At 45.4% G+C, this 20,064-nt stretch overlaps 1 protein-coding gene across 1 annotated transcript in view; it reads right to left on the reverse strand.

Annotated features, from left to right (window-relative positions):
* Positions 1-9,056: 9,056 nt before the first annotated feature.
* LOC117346222 (vomeronasal type-2 receptor 26-like) overlaps positions 9,057-20,064 on the reverse strand; it is a 13,557-nt gene continuing 2,549 nt past the window's right edge. The window contains exons 2-3 of the mRNA XM_033915625.1: positions 13,547-13,673; positions 9,057-9,958 (exon numbers count right to left, since the gene is read on the reverse strand). Coding sequence (XP_033771516.1) covers positions 9,057-9,958; positions 13,547-13,673 — 1,029 coding nt within the window. The remainder of the gene's footprint in view (positions 9,959-13,546; positions 13,674-20,064) is intronic.

The raw sequence follows: 20,064 nt of genomic DNA on the forward strand, positions 1-20,064 counted from the left end.
ACAAACCAAAACCAGAACCAGCAGACGATCAGACCAATGATTTGACAATGAACTACTCCTACTCAAAAGACAATGTAGATGACTAGAAAGAAAATGGAGAAAAACTAACCTAGAACATACAAAAACCACCTGGAAAAAACTATACAAACAATACAAACTACAACCAAAGGATAAGAGAAAAGCATACTATACCAACTTAATAGGCACAGAAACTCAAGATATCAAAAACTATTTTAAATACTAAAAGATCTAACTGACACCAAACCCTACCTGACCACTAACAATAACCCCCCTCAGCCACCCTCCTAGAAGAACACTTCAAGAACAAAATTACAAATGCCAGAGCTACCCTCAACAGTACCCCAACCCACCTAAAAGAAATCACAATACCCCCACAGAAAAAGAATCAACAGCTGCAGACAGAACCTTGTTCTACTTCCCCACTTTACAATGGTCCAACCTTAATAAATTCTACAGAAAGTACAGCCACGCATCATGTGACCTCAACCACTGCCCACCATATCTCTTAAAAACTTCCAGCATGAAATTTCATGTCCTACTCCTACAATGGATACAAACCATGTTCACAAATGACCTCTTCCCAACTGACCTCAGTGAAATTGTCATCACACCGATCCTAAAAGACTCTAAAGGAGCATCGGATCAACTATCCAATTACAGACCCATTGCCTCAATACCTCTGTATGTCAAACTAACAGAAGGGCTAGTAGCCAAACTCCTCACCACAACATACTCCACCCCATGCAATCTGGCTTCAGAACCAACTTCAGCACAGAAACACTATTAGGCTCCCTTGTTGACACAGCTAAACAACACATCAGCACAGGAAAAAAATGCTGCTCATACAACTGGATCTAACCACAGCATTGACCTAGTAGACCATAACATTCTACTGTAAATTTTGGACACAATAGGTATCACTGATAAGGTATAATCATGGTTTCAATGATTCCTCAAATTCAGAACCTACAGAGTAAAGTCAGACAAAGAAAAATCAGAACCTTGGTCCAACCTCTGCGGCGTACCCCAAGAATCCCCACTATCCCCCACTCTCTTCAATCTCCATATTGCTTCCCTCAGCACCTGCCTAGACAAACTAGGCCTGACCTCATATAGCTATGCAGATGACATCACCATTCTCATAACTTTTGATTAACCGAAGCCTTCTATGACATACACACAAAGAAACATAGAAGATGACGGCAGATAAGGGCCATAGCCCATCAGGTCTGCCCACTCTACTGACCCACCCCCAAGTCTACTATCCTAGGGATCCCACTCCTGGTGACAGGTTCCCTTGGCTTAACCCTCTAAGGGATCCCACATGGGCATCCCATTTGCTCTTAAATTCTTGCACGCTGTTTGCCTAAATCACCTGCACCGGGAGCTCGTTCCAAGGATCAACCACTCTCTCGGTGAAGAAATATTTCCTGGTGTCGCCATGAAATTTCCCGCCCCTGAGTTTGAGCGGATGCCCTCTTGTGGCTGAGGGTCCATTGAGAAAGAGAATCTCTTCTTCCATCTCGATACGGCCGGTAATATACTTAAACATCTCGATCATGTCTCCTCTCTCCCTAAGTTCCTCAAGTGAGTACAGCCGCAAATTTTTCAGCCTTTCCTCGTACGATAGATCCTTGAGCCCCAATACCATCCTGGTGGCCATCTGTTGCACCGACTCAACTCTGAGCACATCTTTTCGGTAGTGTGGCCTCCAGAATTGCACACAGTATTCCAAATGAGGCCTCACCATGGTTCTGTATAATGGCATTATGACTTCAGGCTTCCGGCTGACGAAACTCCTGCGGATGCAACCTAACAACTGTCTTGCCTTAGATGAAGCCTTCTCCACATGATCAGCAGTTTTCATGTCTGCGCTGATGATCACTCCCAAGTCTCGTTCTGTTGAAGTTCTAGCTAAGGTCTGCACGGATTTCTGCTGCCGAGGTGCATGATCTTGCATTTCTTAGCGTTGAAGCCCAGCTGCCAAGTCGAGGACCAAGGCTCCAACAAATGTAGGTCCTGTGTCATACTATCGGGTGAATTGCCATCTCTCACTATATTGCATAGTTTGGCGTTGTCAGCGAATAACGTTACCTTACCTTGAAGCCCCTGAGTTAGGTCACCTATGAATATGTTGAAAAGGAGCGGGGCCAAGACTGAGCCCTGTGGTACTCCACTGGTCACCTCCGATGTTTTAGAGAGGGTACCGCCCTCTGAAGTCTGCCACTCAGCCAGTCATTGACCCATGTAGTTAGTGTTTCTCCCAGCCCCATTGATTTCATTTTGCTCAACAGCCTGCGTTGCGGGACACTATCGAAAGCTTTGCTGAAGTCTAGGTATACGACGTCCATGGATTCTCCCAAGTCTAACTGTTTTGTTACCCAGTCAAAGAAGCTGATGAGATTGGATTGGCAGGACCTACCCTTGGTGAATCCGTGTTGACTGGGATCCCGTAGATTCTCCTCATCCAAGATTGCGTCTAATTTACATTTGATTTACTGTTTCCATGAGTTTGCATACTATTGATGTGAGACTCACCGGTCTGTAGTTTGCAGCCTCTGCCCTGCAACCCTTTTTGTGCAGTGGAATGACATTAGCTGTTTTCCAGTCTATAGGGACTCTCCACGAACTTAGGGAGAGGTTGAAGAGTCCTGATAGCGGTTCTGCCAGACATCACGCAGCTCACTGAGCACCCTGGGGTGTAGATTGTCCGGTCCCATGGTTTTGTTCACCTTGAGTCTTGCCAGTTCATAGTAGACGTCGCCAGGTGTGAATTCGAAATTCTGAAACGAGTCTTCCATGCTGGGCCTTGCCTGCAACTGTGGACCATGCCCCAGTGCCTCGCAGGTGAAGACCGAGCAGAAGTATTCATTCAGTAGTTCTGCTTTATTGGAATCTGATTCTGCGCAGTTCTCATCTGGTTTTCTAAGGTGTACTATCCCGTCTGTGTTCTTTTTCCTATCAATAATATACCTGAAGAAGGATTTGTCCCCTTTCTTCATGTTCTTTGCCAGAGTCTCTTCCACTTAAAGTTTGGCCTGCCTGACTGCCGTTTTGACCGCTGCAGACCTCGCCCTATGTTCTAGTTTAGCTTCCCTAGTCTCCGTTCGTTTGTAGGAAATAAATGCTTTTTTCTTCTCCTTGACGAGGTGCGAAATTTCTGCGGAGTATCATTGGGGTTTGTTGTTTTTCCGCCGTTTGTGTACTGATTTAATGTAGAGGCTTGTCATTTCATGTATGGTAGATTTCAGGGATGACCACATAGCTTCCACATCATTGGTCGTAGCTTGGTTCTGCAGTGTCCGGTGGACGAAATCTCCCATGCGTTCGAAGTCAGTGCCTCGGAAGTTGAGTACTTTTGTTTTCGTGTTTGATCTAGGGAAACCTTTCCTGACGTAGAACCACACCATGTTGTGGTCGCTGGAGGCTAGCGTATCTCCTACCGAGACCTTCGAGACGCTATCCCCGTTGATGAGTACCAGGTCCAGGATCGCCTGGGCCCTAGTGGGTTCCAATACCATTTGTTTGAGTCGTGCTCCCTTTATGGATGTTAACAGTCTCCTGCTGCCACTGGTTGTTGCTGAGTATGAGTTCCAATCTGCGTCAGACATGTTGAAGTCCCCTAGCAGAACAGCGTCTCCCCGTAGAGTGATATTCTCTATGTCTTCAATTAATTTGAAGTCTTTGTCTTCCAGTTGTCTTGGAGGTCTATATACTACACCAAGATACAGGCATTTTCCCCTGCCTCTGGCCAGGTTCACCCAGAGGGATTCCCCGGTGTACTTGACATCTGTGATTCTGGCAGTTTTGATGTCTTCTTTAATGTATAATGCCACCCCTCCCCCTGACTTTCCCTCTCTGTCCTGACGAAATAAGTTGTATCCCGGTATAGCCATATCCCACCCATGAGAGTCTGTGAACCAAGTTTCGGATATTGCCACCACGTCATGGTTGGCATTCATTATTTCGGTCTCTAATTCTAGAATCTTATTGCCAAACTGTGTGCATTAACATACATAGCCCTCCATACCCCGTGATTGCTAAGTCCCTGTGGATAACTACCCCGTGATTGCTAACTACCTGGGGTAGTGTGACTCCTAGAGAATTGTTTGCAATGGGGGCACTTACTTTGGACTTAGAATCAGAGTTTTGACTCACCTCGTCAGGTTCGTTCCTTACTGCACTTGTATATGAGTGGGTACCCTCCCCCGACTTACCTAGTTTAAAGCCCTACGAAGCAGGCGGGCTAATCGGTGTCCAAAGACGTGCTTACCCCTGCTGGTCAGATGGAATCCGTCTGGTCCCTGAAGTCCTTGCAACGCCTCTCCATGGTTCAGGAATCCGAAGTTCATTTCCTGGCACCATCCTTGAAGCCACTTGTTAGTCCTCAGTATACGCTCATCCCTGGCTCTTCCTTTGCCTCAAACTGGGAGGATTGAGGAGAAGACCACCTGCGCTCCTGTCTGCTTCAGCCTCTCACCCAGGGCTCCAAAGTCTCTAGTTGTGCTCTTAGCAGTGTCGTTTGTGCCAATGTGGATGAGGACCATGGGGAAGTGATCTTGGGGCTTGAGAAGCCTATCAAGACAGGCGGTGACATCTCGGACCCTGGCTCCAGGCAGACAGCAAACCTACCTTGACTGCATATCCGGTCTGCAGATTGATCCCTCGGTGCCCCTCAGCATAGAGTCCCCAATGACTATTACTCTGTGCTTCTTTGGGGGGAGCCGATCAGTTGTCCCCGGAGTTGGAGCCGTGTGCTGGACTACCTCCTGCTCCTTGTCGGCATCCTCCTGCTCCTTGTCGACATCTTCTACCTGTAGGATCTGGAATCTGTTCCTCAGGGTGAGTTGTGGGGTGGATGTAAAGCTGCCCTGTTGGTGAGAAAAAGAAGAAGAGGGTGAAGAGATTGAAAGAGGGGGGTGGGATCTCTGGTGTTTGTCCGTGGAGGAGGTCACCAGCTGCCAGGAGTCAGCGTCTCCAGCCATCTCCTGTACCCCAATTGTTGGTTTCAAAGCTGGTGATTTGGGTGTCTCGAGGGAGGACATGTCTTGGGCCAGCTCGGTGATTTGGGACATGTAAGAAGATTAATGGTAGATACTAATCAGGTGCATGAACAAATCACGTCTCTGTTAGTTTTGTCTAGGGAAAACCATAAACGCTGCCAGGTCCAAATTTCTTGATCTATTTATATGACACCAAACCCAGGCTAATGAGAAATATCTTTATTATGAAAATAGAAAAATATAATTCACAAGCCAGCTGCAATATCTAAATATTGTTCACAAAATATCTGATTACATAAATGAAACTCAGTACATAATTATCACAATACACTTGTTAGAAACTAAGTAAAACTACTTGTTACACACACTACACAATTCCTTATAATAATAATAATCCCTGATTAGCAAATGATTATATTATCACCAATGGAGCTTTACAAACCTTGTCCTATATCCCAATCGGATCTACTTCTCTAACCCAGCTGATAAGATAGTAAATTCCGTATTCTCACCCTTTGATTAGCCTCTCTGGTGAAATTAGGTGGAAGGGAAACTTTCTTGTTAGCTTCAGGAGATGTCAGAAATCCTTTTGTTAAAGGTACACGTGTTCGTCAGTCCTGGTAATGCTATAATTCATCGGCAGACAAGTTCCTTTTAGTGCTGAATTCAGAGCTGTTTAAAGTCCAAATCTTTCTCTCTGAGGCAGAGAGTCACCCGAGGTAACTTCACAGGTCTAATTGTTAAAAGAAAAGGTCACGTGCAGAACACCTGTGGTAAGATGTGAGCTTCCTTTCATCCCAACACAGACTAACTAATAATTAGCACCTTCTCACTTGGATCTCATCAGATGACGTTCTCGGACCAATCCAGAAACAGAACTTAGATGAATAGCCTTTCTGTGTAAAGTATCATATAGGCTGGTGGACCCAGGGCCGTTAGACAGATAAAAACAGGATAACTTCCTCAGAATCACACAGTCCCATTATGAAGGCACAGATGGATGTCCTTGAGTAGAATAACATTCTGATACATACCTATAATGTATCAGGTAGAAACAGTAAAGATGTGTCTTCTTTCTTCTTGCAATTCATGCTGGAAAGATTTTTTTTGCAGAATGGTTCAGAAAGATTTCTTGCAGAATGGTTCAGGCTTTGATGAGGTCAGAGAGGCCTAATCTTCAGGTGCAAATACAGAAACACCCCTACAGACAGCTCCTGGACGACTCCGTCAATGTAGGCCTCATCCTCTCGGATGCTTCTCAGGCATTTCACCTCCTCCCTGAGACTCCTAAGTTCCTGCATGATGTCTCCGTCTAGCAGGTCGACCCCCTCTGTCTGTGTAGAGACTTTGGAGAACAGGGGGGAGGGGGATGATCTCGGTCTGCACGGAGACCTCTGTCCATAGTCCTGGGTCCTCCTCCTTCTGCACGCATACTGTGGTCGCCCCCTGGGTCCCCCCAGTTACCGGACAGTTGGTCTTGATTGCAGACATGGCTCTTCTTGTTCTCCCTGTCATAACCAAGTTGTAGCTGAGGTCTGCCTGATAGTGAGTAAGTTAGAGAGTTAGAAGAAATATCTGTCTGAGTCAGAGTGAGAGATTGCAAGATCAGAGAGAGAGTTTGAAAGATTAGGGTATTTGAGAGGGTGTCTGCCTGTGGGTTAGGGTGAAAGTTTAGAATAAAGTTTAAAGAATAGGGTAAAGATTAGGCTCTTCTTAAGGCTCTTCGCAAAGGCGCTCTCGCTAAGGCGAGCGCCTTTGCCGCTTGCCTTCACCGCGCACCGAACGGCTGCGCGCCGTTGGCTCTTCCCCTTTTATGGGAGGAGTTTGGCTGGTGACATCGGGGGTGGGCGGAGTTAGCTCTCGCCTCTTCCCCTGCTAGCACCGCCTTCTCTGCTCCTCTCTCCGCTCCTTCCTGCTAGCACACTCTCTGCTCCGCTCACTGTTCTGCCATGTGTTCAGGACTGTTCTACCATGTGCTTAGGACTAGGCACAGCTCCTACAGTCTCCCTTTGGCTGCCCTTGAACTGTGGACTCTCTGCCGTTGGCTCGTCCCCTTTTATGGGGGGAGTTTGGCTGGTGATGTCGGGGGTGGGCGGAGTTAGCTCTCGCCTCTTCCCCTGCTAGCACCGCCTTCTCTGCTCCTCTCTCCGCTCCTTCCTACTCTACACCGAACACTAGAAACGGTAGTAACATGGATGGGAGATCATAAACTGAAGCTGAACCCAGACAAAACAAAATTCATCCTCCTCAAAAATAACAAAGTCCTAACCATAACCAATATAGAAATTAACTCAATCAATTACCCCATTCAACCCACCCTAAAACTAATAGGAATGATGATAGATAGATGCTGTACCATGCAACCACAAATCAATAAAACCATACAGAAATCATTTGCAGTTATGAGAAACTTAAGACAAGTTCAAAAATTATTTGATAGAACACAATTCCAGCTCTTACTACAATCCCTAGTCCTAGGTATTTTAGACTATTGCAACATTCTCTATCTCCCCTGCCCAGCTACAATGATAAAACAACTACAAACAATCCAAAACACAGAACTGAGACTTATCTATTCTTTGAGGAAACATGACCACATCATAGAGGCATACTTCAACTCAAACTGGCTTCCAATTCTGGCAATAATACCAACCTGAACAACTGTCTCATCCAAACTACATCAATAAGACATAGGAAAACCCACACTCCATTCACGTACCCTCCAATCAAAGAAGTCAAATGGAAAAAACTATATGATGGCCTCCTAGCCACACAAGCAGCAAAACTCAACAACCAAATCTCCAATCTACTAATTACTACCCCCGACTACAAAACATTCAGAAAAGACTCTACTCTTCAAGAAATTCCTGCAAACGACATAATACTGCTAGCTCCTTCCCACTTCCCAATACCATTTCCCAATACCTTCCTGACTCCCCAAAGCAACCTTATCTACTCATCTCCACTACAAATTACCAGATATCTTCTTCATGTAATATGTTTTTTGTAATTCTTTTGTAATCCGCCTTGAAACGCAAGGCAATGGCGGAATAGAAATCACTAATGTAATGTAATGTAATATAATATAATATAATACATTCCAGTCACTGTGATTAAAATAATCCACATATTCAGTGACAGCATCTGGATAGGAGCGGCCACTAAAAATCTAGGTTTTGCCATCAGCCCTATAGTTATCCAGATATTTAACTGTTCTCTGGAAAGTCAATTTGCATACATTTAGACTGTGTATCCTCCTCAGCTGTGCAAGTACCTCCATAATAAATAAATAAATAAAATGGCCATAGACAGCTGATATCCACAGAAATTTATTCATCTAGGGAAACACCAACATAATCTGATGTACAGCATATTTACTAAAACTTTTTTACAGAAAGGGTGGTAGATACCTGGAACAGTCTCCCAGAAGCGGCGGTAGAGAAAGAGACTGTGTCTGAATTCAAGAAAGCCTGGGATAGGCACGTGGGATTTCTTAGAGAGAGGAAGAGATAATGCTTACTGTGGAAGCGGCCTTTTGGCCTTTATCTGTCATCATGTTTCTATATTTTATAATTACTATAGAGCTATAGGCATATGCAGTGATGTACATACTGTAGTATATGAAGGTTTCTCTGTCCAGAGTGGGCTCACAATGTAAAACGCTTTTTTGTACCTTGGGTTATGTGACTTGAACAGGCTCAGGAGCTGCAGCAGGAATCAAACTTAACCATGAGTCTACTCCTCTATGAAAGAGATTGTATGCAAATCTATCACTATCAATGCTTGTTATCAATTTTAAAGCCCTACCAAACATATATTCATTAATTATAGATATTCTAAAATCCTGACAGACTAGGTGTGTCCTGGAGACAAGCTTGAGAACCACAAGTTCAAATTTTTGAGTTTTCAATTTAAAGTGAGGATTATATATTTGGCAATCCTACATCAACTGAGATCTCCACTGAACATCAGAAATAAAGATAAAATGATTATGTATCTATTTATCAGTGTCATGGCATGTCTTTGAATATTTCATTCAATTGTTTTTGTTAGGTAATTTCTGTTGTTCCTTTCAGGCCTCAGCAGAATAATGTAGCATTTAGGGAAAAATATACAACCCAACAGTCCAGCGCTGGAGGCCAGAATAGAAAATATTTCTACTGCTACCATGTACTTGCCCTTAGAGCTCAAGTATGTTGGGATGAAGGAGATCCAGACGCTGTAGAAGACTAACATACTGAAGGTGATGTGCTTGGCCTCATTGAAACTGTCAGGTAAATTTCTTGCTAGGAAAGCTACAATGAAGCTGATGCCAGCCAGAAATCCAAGGTAACCCATAACACAATAAAATGCAATTACAGATCCTTCATTACATTCAATTAATATTTTTCCTGTTTCTGATTGCATGTTAAGATAGGGGAATGGGGGAGCAGTGAGCAACCAGGAAAGACACAGAACAGTTTGAAGAAGAGAACAGGAAAGGACTATAGAAAGTGAAACCCTGGATCTCATCCATTTCCGGAGCTTGCTTCCAGGCTTGGTTGCATAAAAGGCCATGACCACAATTATGGTTTTTGAAAGGATGGAGGACAGAGTTATGGTGAAAGTGATCCCAAAAGCAGTCTGTCTGAGAATGCAGGTCACCTTGTTTGGATGTCCCATGAATATTAATGAGCAGAGGAAGCAGAGCATGAGGGAGATAAGGAGAATATAGCTGAGGTTTCTGTTGTTAGCTTTCACTATGGGAGTGTCTTTGTAATTAATAAAGATTCCCAGGATGACAACAGTGACCAGAAAGAAAAAAGTTATGATGGAAGTCAATGCTAGACCCAAAGGTTCTTCATAGGACAGGAAGGTTATCACTTTTGGGATGCAGTTATCTCTTTTTTGATTAGGCCATTGGTCTTCTGGGCACTTCCAACAAGTGTCTCCATCTAAGAGTGAAGAAATTGTCTAAGTATCTCTTAAATAGCATCAGTAAAATCCCCTCTGAGAGCCATGACACTTTCATTCACTGAAGTTCTCACAATATTAAGAAAAGAAACACAAATTATAAAAATCTGTAGTGGGACTTAAACTAGCAACTTCTGAATTTAGTGCTCTTAGCTGACCACTTTTACCATTAGGCAGTTGTAATTGGCTGAGGACTATGAGGCAAATTCTATAAACAGAGTATTGATTTTAGGCAGGAGTAGGTGTCCAATTGCTGTCTAACCAGTCAATCAGGATGGCTGTTTGCTAAAATAAAACCCTGTAGGTATCTGTCATGGGTGCAAAGAGACATGTCTGGAACTGGACATTTTAGGTCACCCAAGGCTGGGCATGGGCGTGGTTTCACCCAGAAGAGGCCATGGATGAGTTAAGTGACCCTAGGCATCTCTCTATGACAGTTATAGATGCCTGAAATGTAGGTCAGCAAAATTCTGGCCTACATTTCAAACAGACACAGCTGCTAAGCTGATTGTAGCAAGGAAATCTCCCTGCAATGATAGCAGAGCAGTCATGGCAGGAATCACCTCACAAAGATGATTGGCAGGAGGGATGCCCATTCACTCCCACCAGAACTCCTAAATCCCCACTCATAAAGTAAGCTTGGAAGGAGGGATGCCAATTTCTTTCTGCCCCAGAACCAACTGAAGCAAGCCAGGCAGGAGGAATGACCACTCCTTCCTGCTGACATTCTCCCAAGCTTGACCCCAAAATTGAACGCCCCTAAACCTGAACCCCCAATACCCCCCAAGGCTCAGACCCTGATTCCTACATCCCTAACTCTATCTCAACCCTCTTGTACCTTGGTTGAATGTCCAGCCAGAGGGATGCCCACTTCTTCTAGCCAGCTGGCCTATCACTCCAAAATGATGGGCCTTTCCTTTCTCATTACATTCTGAGATGCAGTAGAAGTGGCCTAAGACTCCAGTTCACCCATGTGCCTAATGCCCCTCCTATGGGAGGGACCTTAGGCATTTGAGCCATCAGAACCTTAGGACCCTCCCCGGTGTATCCCAGAATACACCAGGAAGGGGAAGGTCCACCATTTTGGAGTTTTGGGCTAGCCAGCCAGAGAGTATTAGTATACCTCCAGCCAGACATTCAACTATATCTTTCCTACCCAGCTTTCTCTTGGGGGGGGGGGTAGCTTCAGTAAAGGAATTTGGGGAGGGGGGTTCCAGGGTGGGAGGGAGTGGGAATCCCTCCTGTCTGGCTTATTTAATGGGTGGGATTTGAGGTTTCTGGTGGGAGAGAGTGAACATTCCTGCTGCCAGCCAAGTTGGCATGGGGATTTAGGGGCTCTCTGTCATAGCCGCTCAGCTGATTATGTCAGAGGAATTCCCTTGCTGTGATCAGGTGCAAACCTCTAACCAGCACCTGTGACATGGACACCGGTTATAAAATTGGGTCAGTTACCTAGGGCTGGGCGTCTGTCCCTTAGGACAGATGCAATTCTGTAAAGAATACTGGTGTGCAATTCTAAGCCGCTTCTTAGGTGACTGCTGCAACTGACATCCTATACAGAATCCAGCTGTATGTGACTATATTATAATATGGATATTCTTCTGCTGCCACAAATCCATCCAGGTTCCTTGTTTCACCTGAATCATAATTTGTACACCCTGTTTTTTTGATTTTTTATTTATTGTAAAGCCGCTTTGTAATTTAAAAAGGCAGGATAATAAATTTTTAATAAAACTTGAAAATTTGAAAACATTTAAGTCTCTAGAAAAATTCAAATAAAGAAAATAGCCAAATGACCCATCCTGTCTGCCCATTGTCATCAGTCCAGAAAAGATTCCATGGAAAAAATTAGTCAGAATGTCAGGATAGATAGATAGATACGTGGAGGGGCATAATAAAAAAAAACATCTAAGTCCACTTTTGGCCTAAGTCCTTAAACGTTCAAAGCAGAAGCAGGGAAAATGTCCATTACCAAAACAAACATCCTTGTTTTGATTATGGCCTGCCTCTACTAAACGCCCAGATCACCACTACATCTAAAAGTACACCCCCACGACGTCTACACTTTTTGCCCATAATGAACCAAAAAAAACGCCTAAGCCCTAAACGTCCAACACAAGAGCTTTTAGGCGAAGGAGGAGCCAGTCCTTCACCTAAAAGCTGGATTCTGTAACCGGTGTCTGTCAAAAACAACACCGGTTACAGAATCCCACCTACAACGATCCAGGCAGGAGGGTGCCCATGTGCCTAAGGCTCCGCCCACAGGAGGGGCTTAAGGCTCCCAGGCCTATTCTGATTGGCCCAGGTGCTTCAGGCCCCACCTGTGGGCGGGGTTTCTGCTGCCTGGGCCAATCCGGCCCCATTCTGGACCCAGCTGGCCTGTCGGACGGGCGAGCTTGGCACCCGTCCGTCTGGCCAATGTTAAAGGTACGGGGAAGGGGTGGGGATGGGGGGTCATGGGGTTGGCCTGGGGGGTTGCGGGTCGGTGGGGGGTCCTATAGGGGGTTCTGGGGGGGTGGTCATTGGGGGAGGGGGTTTATGTCGAGGGCAGGTGGGCCTGGGATCCCTCCTGCCTGTATTGTAGTGGGGGGTAGAGGGTAGAGGGTCGCCGGGGCCAGGAAGACTTGGGCTCCCTCCTGGTCATATCGAGTCGGGGGGGGGGACACGATCGCAGTGGCAAGAGGGCTTGGGCTCCCTCTTGCCCCGATATCATCGGGGGTGCCGCGGCTGCTGCTGGGCAAGAGGGCTTGGGCTCTCTCTTGCCTGAATAACATCGGAAGGTGATGTATCGTGGCAGGAGAGATTGGCCATCTCCCCTGCCACAATGCAATCACTCCTGTATCCGAACTGCCACAACGCGCGGCAGGAGAGATTGGGCATCTCTGCTGCCGTGTGTCACGGCAGTTTGGTAGAGGGGTGATTGTATTGCGGTAAGGGAGTGAGGCATCTCTCCTGCACGATGGTTTGCGGTGGGTAGGTTGCCGGGCTGCTGAATTGATCGCGCCAGCGGCCATCAGCTCAGCGGCCTCTGGCTTCGTCTAAGTCAAAAAGGTCTAAGTGCCGAGTAGGCAACCTGTCTACTGTTTTGGTTATATGTGTTGTACGCATAGGTGTAGGTCGGCCTACCTCCTGCCCACCGCCTGCCCTTTCCTCTCCTCTAAACACGCCTCTTTTCTCTCTGTGCGTCTAGAGGCAGGGGAAAGGCCTAAGCTAGTTTTAGATATGTCTAAAAACCAGCTTTGGTTATGGGTACTTGGACGATCAGGCTTTTTGATCGTCCAAGTAGCCATTTAGGACACTTTTTAGACTTTTTTTTTTATTATGAACCCCATAGAGTCTTAAATGTTGGAGGTAATTGAATGTTGACCATCTAATGAGGTTGTTTATTTTTAGACATGGGACTATAATTTATGCCAATTTCTCTCATTCTTTAAATAAATGTAATGCCAATTAAACTGTGGATTAGTCATGGTTCCTGTGACTTTGTCCCTTGCTTAATTTCACAGAGATGAACCATCATAAAGCATCTATAGCCTTGTGTTGACCACATGTTCCATGATATCACCCACCAGTTTGGTTGGAGACCTCTCCCTCTGCACATGGAATACAGTCATAGCAGCAGGTGGGCTCGCCTTCCCTGGGTAATTTTCTGTAACCAGGATGACAACTTGAGCTACACCTGGACTGTGGAGGTGTCTAAGGATTGAGAAAACAAGTTATAAACTTAATAATAATAAACTTAAACTTAAGTTACATAATTTTATTTGATGCTGGAATATAATTTAGCAAAAGCAGTATTCCTTTACTGACCACTAAATCAGAAATTGTATTTGATTAACAAACCCACAGAGAGGTTAGTTTACAAAGGATCTAGCTGCCAAACTGTACCTCAGTCAGACTTTCTGAAAATATTCCAGTCTGGAGCAGCTAATGGTCACTATTAATTTTTAATTTTAAAGTACCTGTAGAAGGTTTCCTGGGGAAATTTAGGTTAGAGCAAAAGCAACCAACTAACTTAAATGTTTAGGTCTCACCTGTTAAAGTTTATAACTAGCTAAGTTGAAGTCTACAGACAGCAGCCATAACTCTAATTGACATTATCAATGGTTAAAAACAATGTAGGTTTTCAGCTTTAACCCAGTCAGTCCACTTGTGGCTGGAAATTCTCTTAAATATATCTGATAGGGATCACACAGAGGAAAGATTTTCTATTCTTTTTTTTTTTTTTGGTTCATTTGGCTTTTTATGAGATTTCTAAAAATTTATTTTGGTTCATTACATACATTTATATTAATGTTTATGTTTATTAAAATCTTTATATATCGCATATACAGCCAAAAAGGATCCAAACGGTTTACAACATAATTCAATCAAAAATATGAAAAGAACTCTATTTTATTATTTATTTATTTATATTTGTTACATACATTACAAAAAAATTAGGTACATTAGGGGTCATTTTATTAAGGCATGCTAGCCATTTTAGCGCACTAAATATTAGCGAGCGCTAACCGCTAACGCGTCCATAGACTATGATGGACACATTAGCGTTTAGCATGTGTTGAAATGGCTAGACACCTTAGTAAAAGAGGGAGACTTTTACCAAAGCTCATGTATTGTAACATAATTTCTGAAGCTCATACAAACCATAAGGTAGTGGTATAGAAGCTTCCAACAAACATAAACATATAGAGGTCCTTTTACTAAGGCGCGCTACCTATTTTAACATGCACTAAAATGACTAGCACACCTTAGTAAAAGGACCCCATAGGTTGCAAGTGAGATTGCAAATGGGTGGAGTCTGAGCAGACATGGGTATAGAGCAGTTACACCTGCCCTATGACTGATGAAAGTTTGTTTAAATTGTACATGCATATATCATATTTCCCATAAATTATCAAGTGAATCACTCATGATAACTGCAGAATACTTCCAACTCAGTTTGGCTATGACCAGTGTTACCGCTAAGCTGCGCTGGCGTGCGCTGGCGCACAAAATATTACATCGCAGCGCACAAGTTTCTCGTCACAGCGCACACACGTGCTTGCAGGCAGGCGAGCTGGCAGTCCATGTAACGCGTCGCAAAGGTAAGGGGAGGCTGGGGGAGGAATCGGACGTCGGGGTGGGGGTGTTTTAATGTATTTATACTTATTTAATTTAGCGTGTAGGCCTAAAATTCCTTTGAATACCTCATAACTTGCTGGCGCCCGATATTTTTAGCTCACAGTGAAAAAAGTTTGCTCACAACACCCGCCCGCTTAGAGGGAATACTGGCTATGACTAGATTTTGCCAAGGCAACATGTTGGCTAAGCACAATTTGACTGACCAGAGGATGGAGAATTTCAAAACCAAAGATTTGTAAGTGGTTTATACATTTTTACAATTAAGGATGGAACCAGGCTGCTGGCATTAACGTTTAAAATGGAGATAGAGCAGCTTTTAAACTGAGATGTGGGGGAAAACCAACAGTCACCCTGGAACAGATGGTTCAGTGTGTGGTATCCTAGGAGGATACTATTGAAACAGGATATTTATGGAGTCCCGGTAGAGAGGTTCCAATAATGGTGAAAGAAAGCCAGGAGAGTTTAAGAGGAAGGCAGAGTAAAAGACCCAAATTTTCCCTGTCTTCTCTGCAGCCTGTAGTTGCAAGGAAAAATCACAATCTGAAGTGTCTGTTTACAAATGCTAGAAGCCTAAAAAATAAAATAGGAGAGTTAGAGTATATAGAACTGAATGATGAGATAGATATAATAGACATTAGAGAATGACACGGTGGCGGTTTACCCGCGGCCACCGCATTTTAGCCGCGGGTCACCCGCCGAAAACGGGGAGAAAACTAGCAGTCGCTGCGGCGACGGGGACAAGGCCATTCACCGCCCGCGGGGCGGTGAATGGTCTTGTCTCCGCAGTGAGGTATCAAGGATCGCGCGGTCCCCGCAGCCACCGCCCGCCCGCCCATAGCATTTAGCCAGCTCCCTCCCTCCACCTCACCTTAAATTTCGAGTTTTCCGGCTTCCTTTTTTCCGAGCCGCACGTGTTCAAAAATCCGTGCACGCGCGGCTGCGCGAGTCAATCAATCTTCTCCTCTGACGCAACCGGAAACAGGAAGTTGCAGGAGAGGAGAAGTTTGATTGACTCGCGCAGCCGCGCGTGCACGGATTTTTGAACACGTGCGGCTTGGAAAAAAGGAAGCCGGAAAACTCGAAATTTAAGGTAAGGTGGAGGGAGGGAGCTGGCTAAATGCACGGCTTTTTGAACGCGTGCGGCTAGGGAAAAAGGATGCCGGCAAACTCGGAACGAATATAAGGTGAGGTGGAGGGAGGGTGGGGGCTGCTGGACCATTCTTCATTACTTTGCCATACTAATTCCATTCTATGTTAGGTGCCACGGACTCAGATTCGAGTCCTAGCGATGATGAGTTAAAGATCCCAAAAGAAGCCAACTTCTAAATCCAGTGGTTAGAGCTACACTACACTCCTTGTGACCCTGGGCAAGTCACTTAATCCCTATTGCTTCTGACACAATGGGCAGTTCCAAAGACCAAGACTGGCCAGTGTCAAATACAGGATGCTGGGCTTGATAGACCCTTAGTCTCCACTGTTTTTAGTGATCAACAAAGTTCTATGTTTCTATAATCACCCTAATTCTGTTATCATTGGACTAGATATTCAAAATGATTTAAATGGCCAGGACAGGCTCCTGGCTGTTCAAATCATCTGTCCAGGGCTAACCAGGCATTTTCAATCTTCATGTTCAGCCCAAATGGTGTCACACAATTCAGCAAAAATACCCAATGTTGTTCCTCATAATTTAAATATTGCTCATAGAAGGAACAACATTGGGTATTTTTGCAAATGGAAGTTGGAGGGTTAATTCCCTTGAAACAGCCAATTGAGTGAAACATGAATTCATGCTGGGACACAAGATAGGTTGAATTTGTTTTGAATTTAAAAAGAAAAATGATCAATGAAGAATACTATAATGGCAAGAAAATATAATGATAAAACAGCAACTAATTTTGCCTATTTTTATATATTAAAAAAGTACTACATAAGGTGAATGTCCATATTGCTGTCTGTTGTTCTGTTGAGCACTGGCATTGAAACAGCAAAATGCATTTATTGCATACTTGTCCTCTGTCGGAAACATTATGGTGGTATATTAGTTGTGTTAATAAAAATTTATAAACAAAGCCCTGCCAGCTGAACATCTCTTTCTCTAGTTCAGCAGCAGGAACTTTGATTTATAAGAATGGAATACGCTAAATATTAGAGTACTAAGGCTTATATGGATGCTGCGGGGACGGTGACGGGGCGGTGAATGGGATGGCAGTGGCGGTGACGGGGCGGTGAAAGGGATGGCAGTGACGGTGACGGGGCGGTGAATGGAATGGCGGTGACGGGGCGGTGCAGAGGATGGTGGGCCGGGGACGGGGCGGTGACGGGGACAGATTTTTTCCCCGTGTCATTCTCTAATAGACATCTCAGAGACATGGTGGGAGGAAGACACTCAATGGGACACTGTGTTACCTGGGTACAAATTATAGAGTCGATCAAATGGAGGAGGGTTGCACTATATGTTAAAGGGAGAATTGAATCAAATGATTTAAAGGTAGGGTTATACTACCATCCCCTGGGACAAAATGAGCAGACAGATAAAGAAATGCTTTCAGAGATTAGGAAAGCTGGAGAAATGGGTAACACTATAATAATGGGTGATTTCAATTACATATATATGTATGTATGTATATATATATATATAAAAATCATATGCTAGATACTTGTCTCGGTCTATCTGGTATACAGGACCACGAGGTAGAACAAATCTAAACTGGATCAGTGCAAGGGCAATGTTCATTCAACCCGAGGAGCACCTTTCTAATCTAATATATTAAAACGCTAGGCCGCGCATGCGCAGTTCCATCGCGTGTGTCCGTTTTCCGTGAGATGTACAGCATCTCAGATAGGAGTGGCATGCGCCCGAAACACTCTCTCCTCCCCCGAGATGGATGTCGGACACGGCGGCTGTCGGCCTGTGCTGTTTTTTGATCTGCCCTGCTCCTTGCCTGAAGTCCTCTCTCCTCCCCCGAGGCTGATGTCGGACGCGGCAGCTGTCTCCCCCGAGGCGGATGATCTTATGGGAATCAATGTTCTTCGCTCTGCCCTGCTACTTGCCTTACTATATTTTTAAGTTGAAAGACCAGGCAGCAGCTCCTCTCAGGATCCCCACCTGCAACGGAAGTCCAAAGCAGTCGGGGATCTTGAGAGGAGCAGCCGCCGCCGTGTCTTTCAACTTAAAAATATACTAAAGCAAGGAGCAGAGCAGAACGATCTTCAAAATGGCGGCAAATCGATCTCCGTTCCTCTGGGGGGGGGACTGGGAGGAGAGGGATCGCGGCCACACCGAGGAGCCCAGCAACTTTCCGCTGTCCGGGACCCGAATCATTTGCCGCCCCCCCTCTTCCCTTACCGCGGACCCGACTGGCGATTCAAGCAGCGTGTGCAGCACTCTTCACACGCTGCTTCGGGCCCTTCTACTGCCCTGATTTACTCTGGCACATCCGGAGCAAATCAGGGCAGTAGAAGGGCCCGAAGCAGCGTGTGAAGAGTGCTGCACACGCTGCTTGAATCGCCATGTGTAGTCGGGCCCGCGGGAAGGGAAGGGAAGGAGGGGGGCGGCAAAGGACTCGGGCCCGCGTTTGTAGTCGCGACTGTGGGAAGGGAAAGAGGGTAGAGGAAACGCTAATGCAGGCATAGGGAACTGGTGTGGGGTGGGGGGAGGGAATGTAGCTTTGTACAGACAGACAGAGGGAGGAAGGAAGACAGAAAGACACAGGGGCAGGTGCACAGGGAACTGGTGTGGGGGGAGGGAATGCTGCTTTGGACAGACAGACAGAGGGAGGAAGGGGCACAGAAAGACAAGAAGAAAGACACAGGGGCAGGTGCACAGGGAAATGGTGTGGGGGAGGAAATGCTGCTTTGGACAGACAGACGGAGGAAGGGACACAGAAAGACACAGGGGCAGGTGCACAGGGAAATGGTGTGGGGGGAGGAAATGCTGCTTTGGACAGACAGACGGAGGAAGGGACACAGAAAGACAAGAAGAAAGACACAGGGGCAGGTGCGGGACAGCGGGAGTCGCGTCAGGAAGGGTGCGGGATGCCGCAGAGGGAACTTTTCCAATGGGTGCAACTGGGCGGCTGTCGGGAGCCTCTGATCACGGGCAGAGCAAGGTAAGTGTATTATAGGGATAAGAAGGAGGAGGGGGGGGGAGAAAAAGTAAGGGACGCCTACTGCTGGACAGGGGGAGAAGGAGAGAGGTGCTGATGGACAGGGGGGGTGAAGAAAAAAGAACGGAGGCCTAATGTTGGACAGGGGGAGAAGGAAGGTGCTGCTGGACAGGAGGAGGTAAAACAAAGGGAGAAGGGCTGCTGCTGCATAAGGAGACCTGTGAAGGGGTGGTGGAGGACACAGGGGAGGTAAAATGAAGGGAGAATGGACAGGGGGAGCAGGCAAGGGGTTGTGATGGACAGCCAAGGAAAAAGAAAGACAGAAAGAAAGAAAGCGGCTAAGGAGAGAGAGAGAGAGAGAGAGAAAGAAATAAAGAGAGACACACACACATATATTCTAGCACCCGTTAATGTAACGGGCTATAAGACTAGTAAATCAATATTTGGAGAAAAAAAGACCACAGTTATGGGGCTTCATGGGCCTAAAAAAACCTGTTGGCAAGACCCCTGATGCAGCTTTGACAAGCGAAACGGGGGCTCTCTGTGGGGTTTCAGGAAGAGATGTCTGGAGCCTGTGTGGAGAGTGGAACCAGCAGAAAAATAGAACATTGCTGGATCCTTTTTTTAAAAAAAAAAATATTCAGTGCTTTGCAGTTGTGATTAGCCGCATATACCGATTCTAAACGATCTTCTGGGATTAGACTTTGAGTGTGCACCAGCTGAGACTGTGCTTTCAGTGCAAAATTTGTTATATATTGAAGAGTTTAAGATACAGAGGTTATTGAGGACTCAAGTGATAGCACCTATTTTGGAGGTTTTTTTAGACTCATAGTAGAGTAGAACAGGTACAAGTGGAT

The sequence above is a fragment of the Geotrypetes seraphini genome, chromosome 12 (assembly GCF_902459505.1).
Source record: "Geotrypetes seraphini chromosome 12, aGeoSer1.1, whole genome shotgun sequence".
NCBI lineage: Eukaryota > Metazoa > Chordata > Amphibia > Gymnophiona > Dermophiidae > Geotrypetes > Geotrypetes seraphini.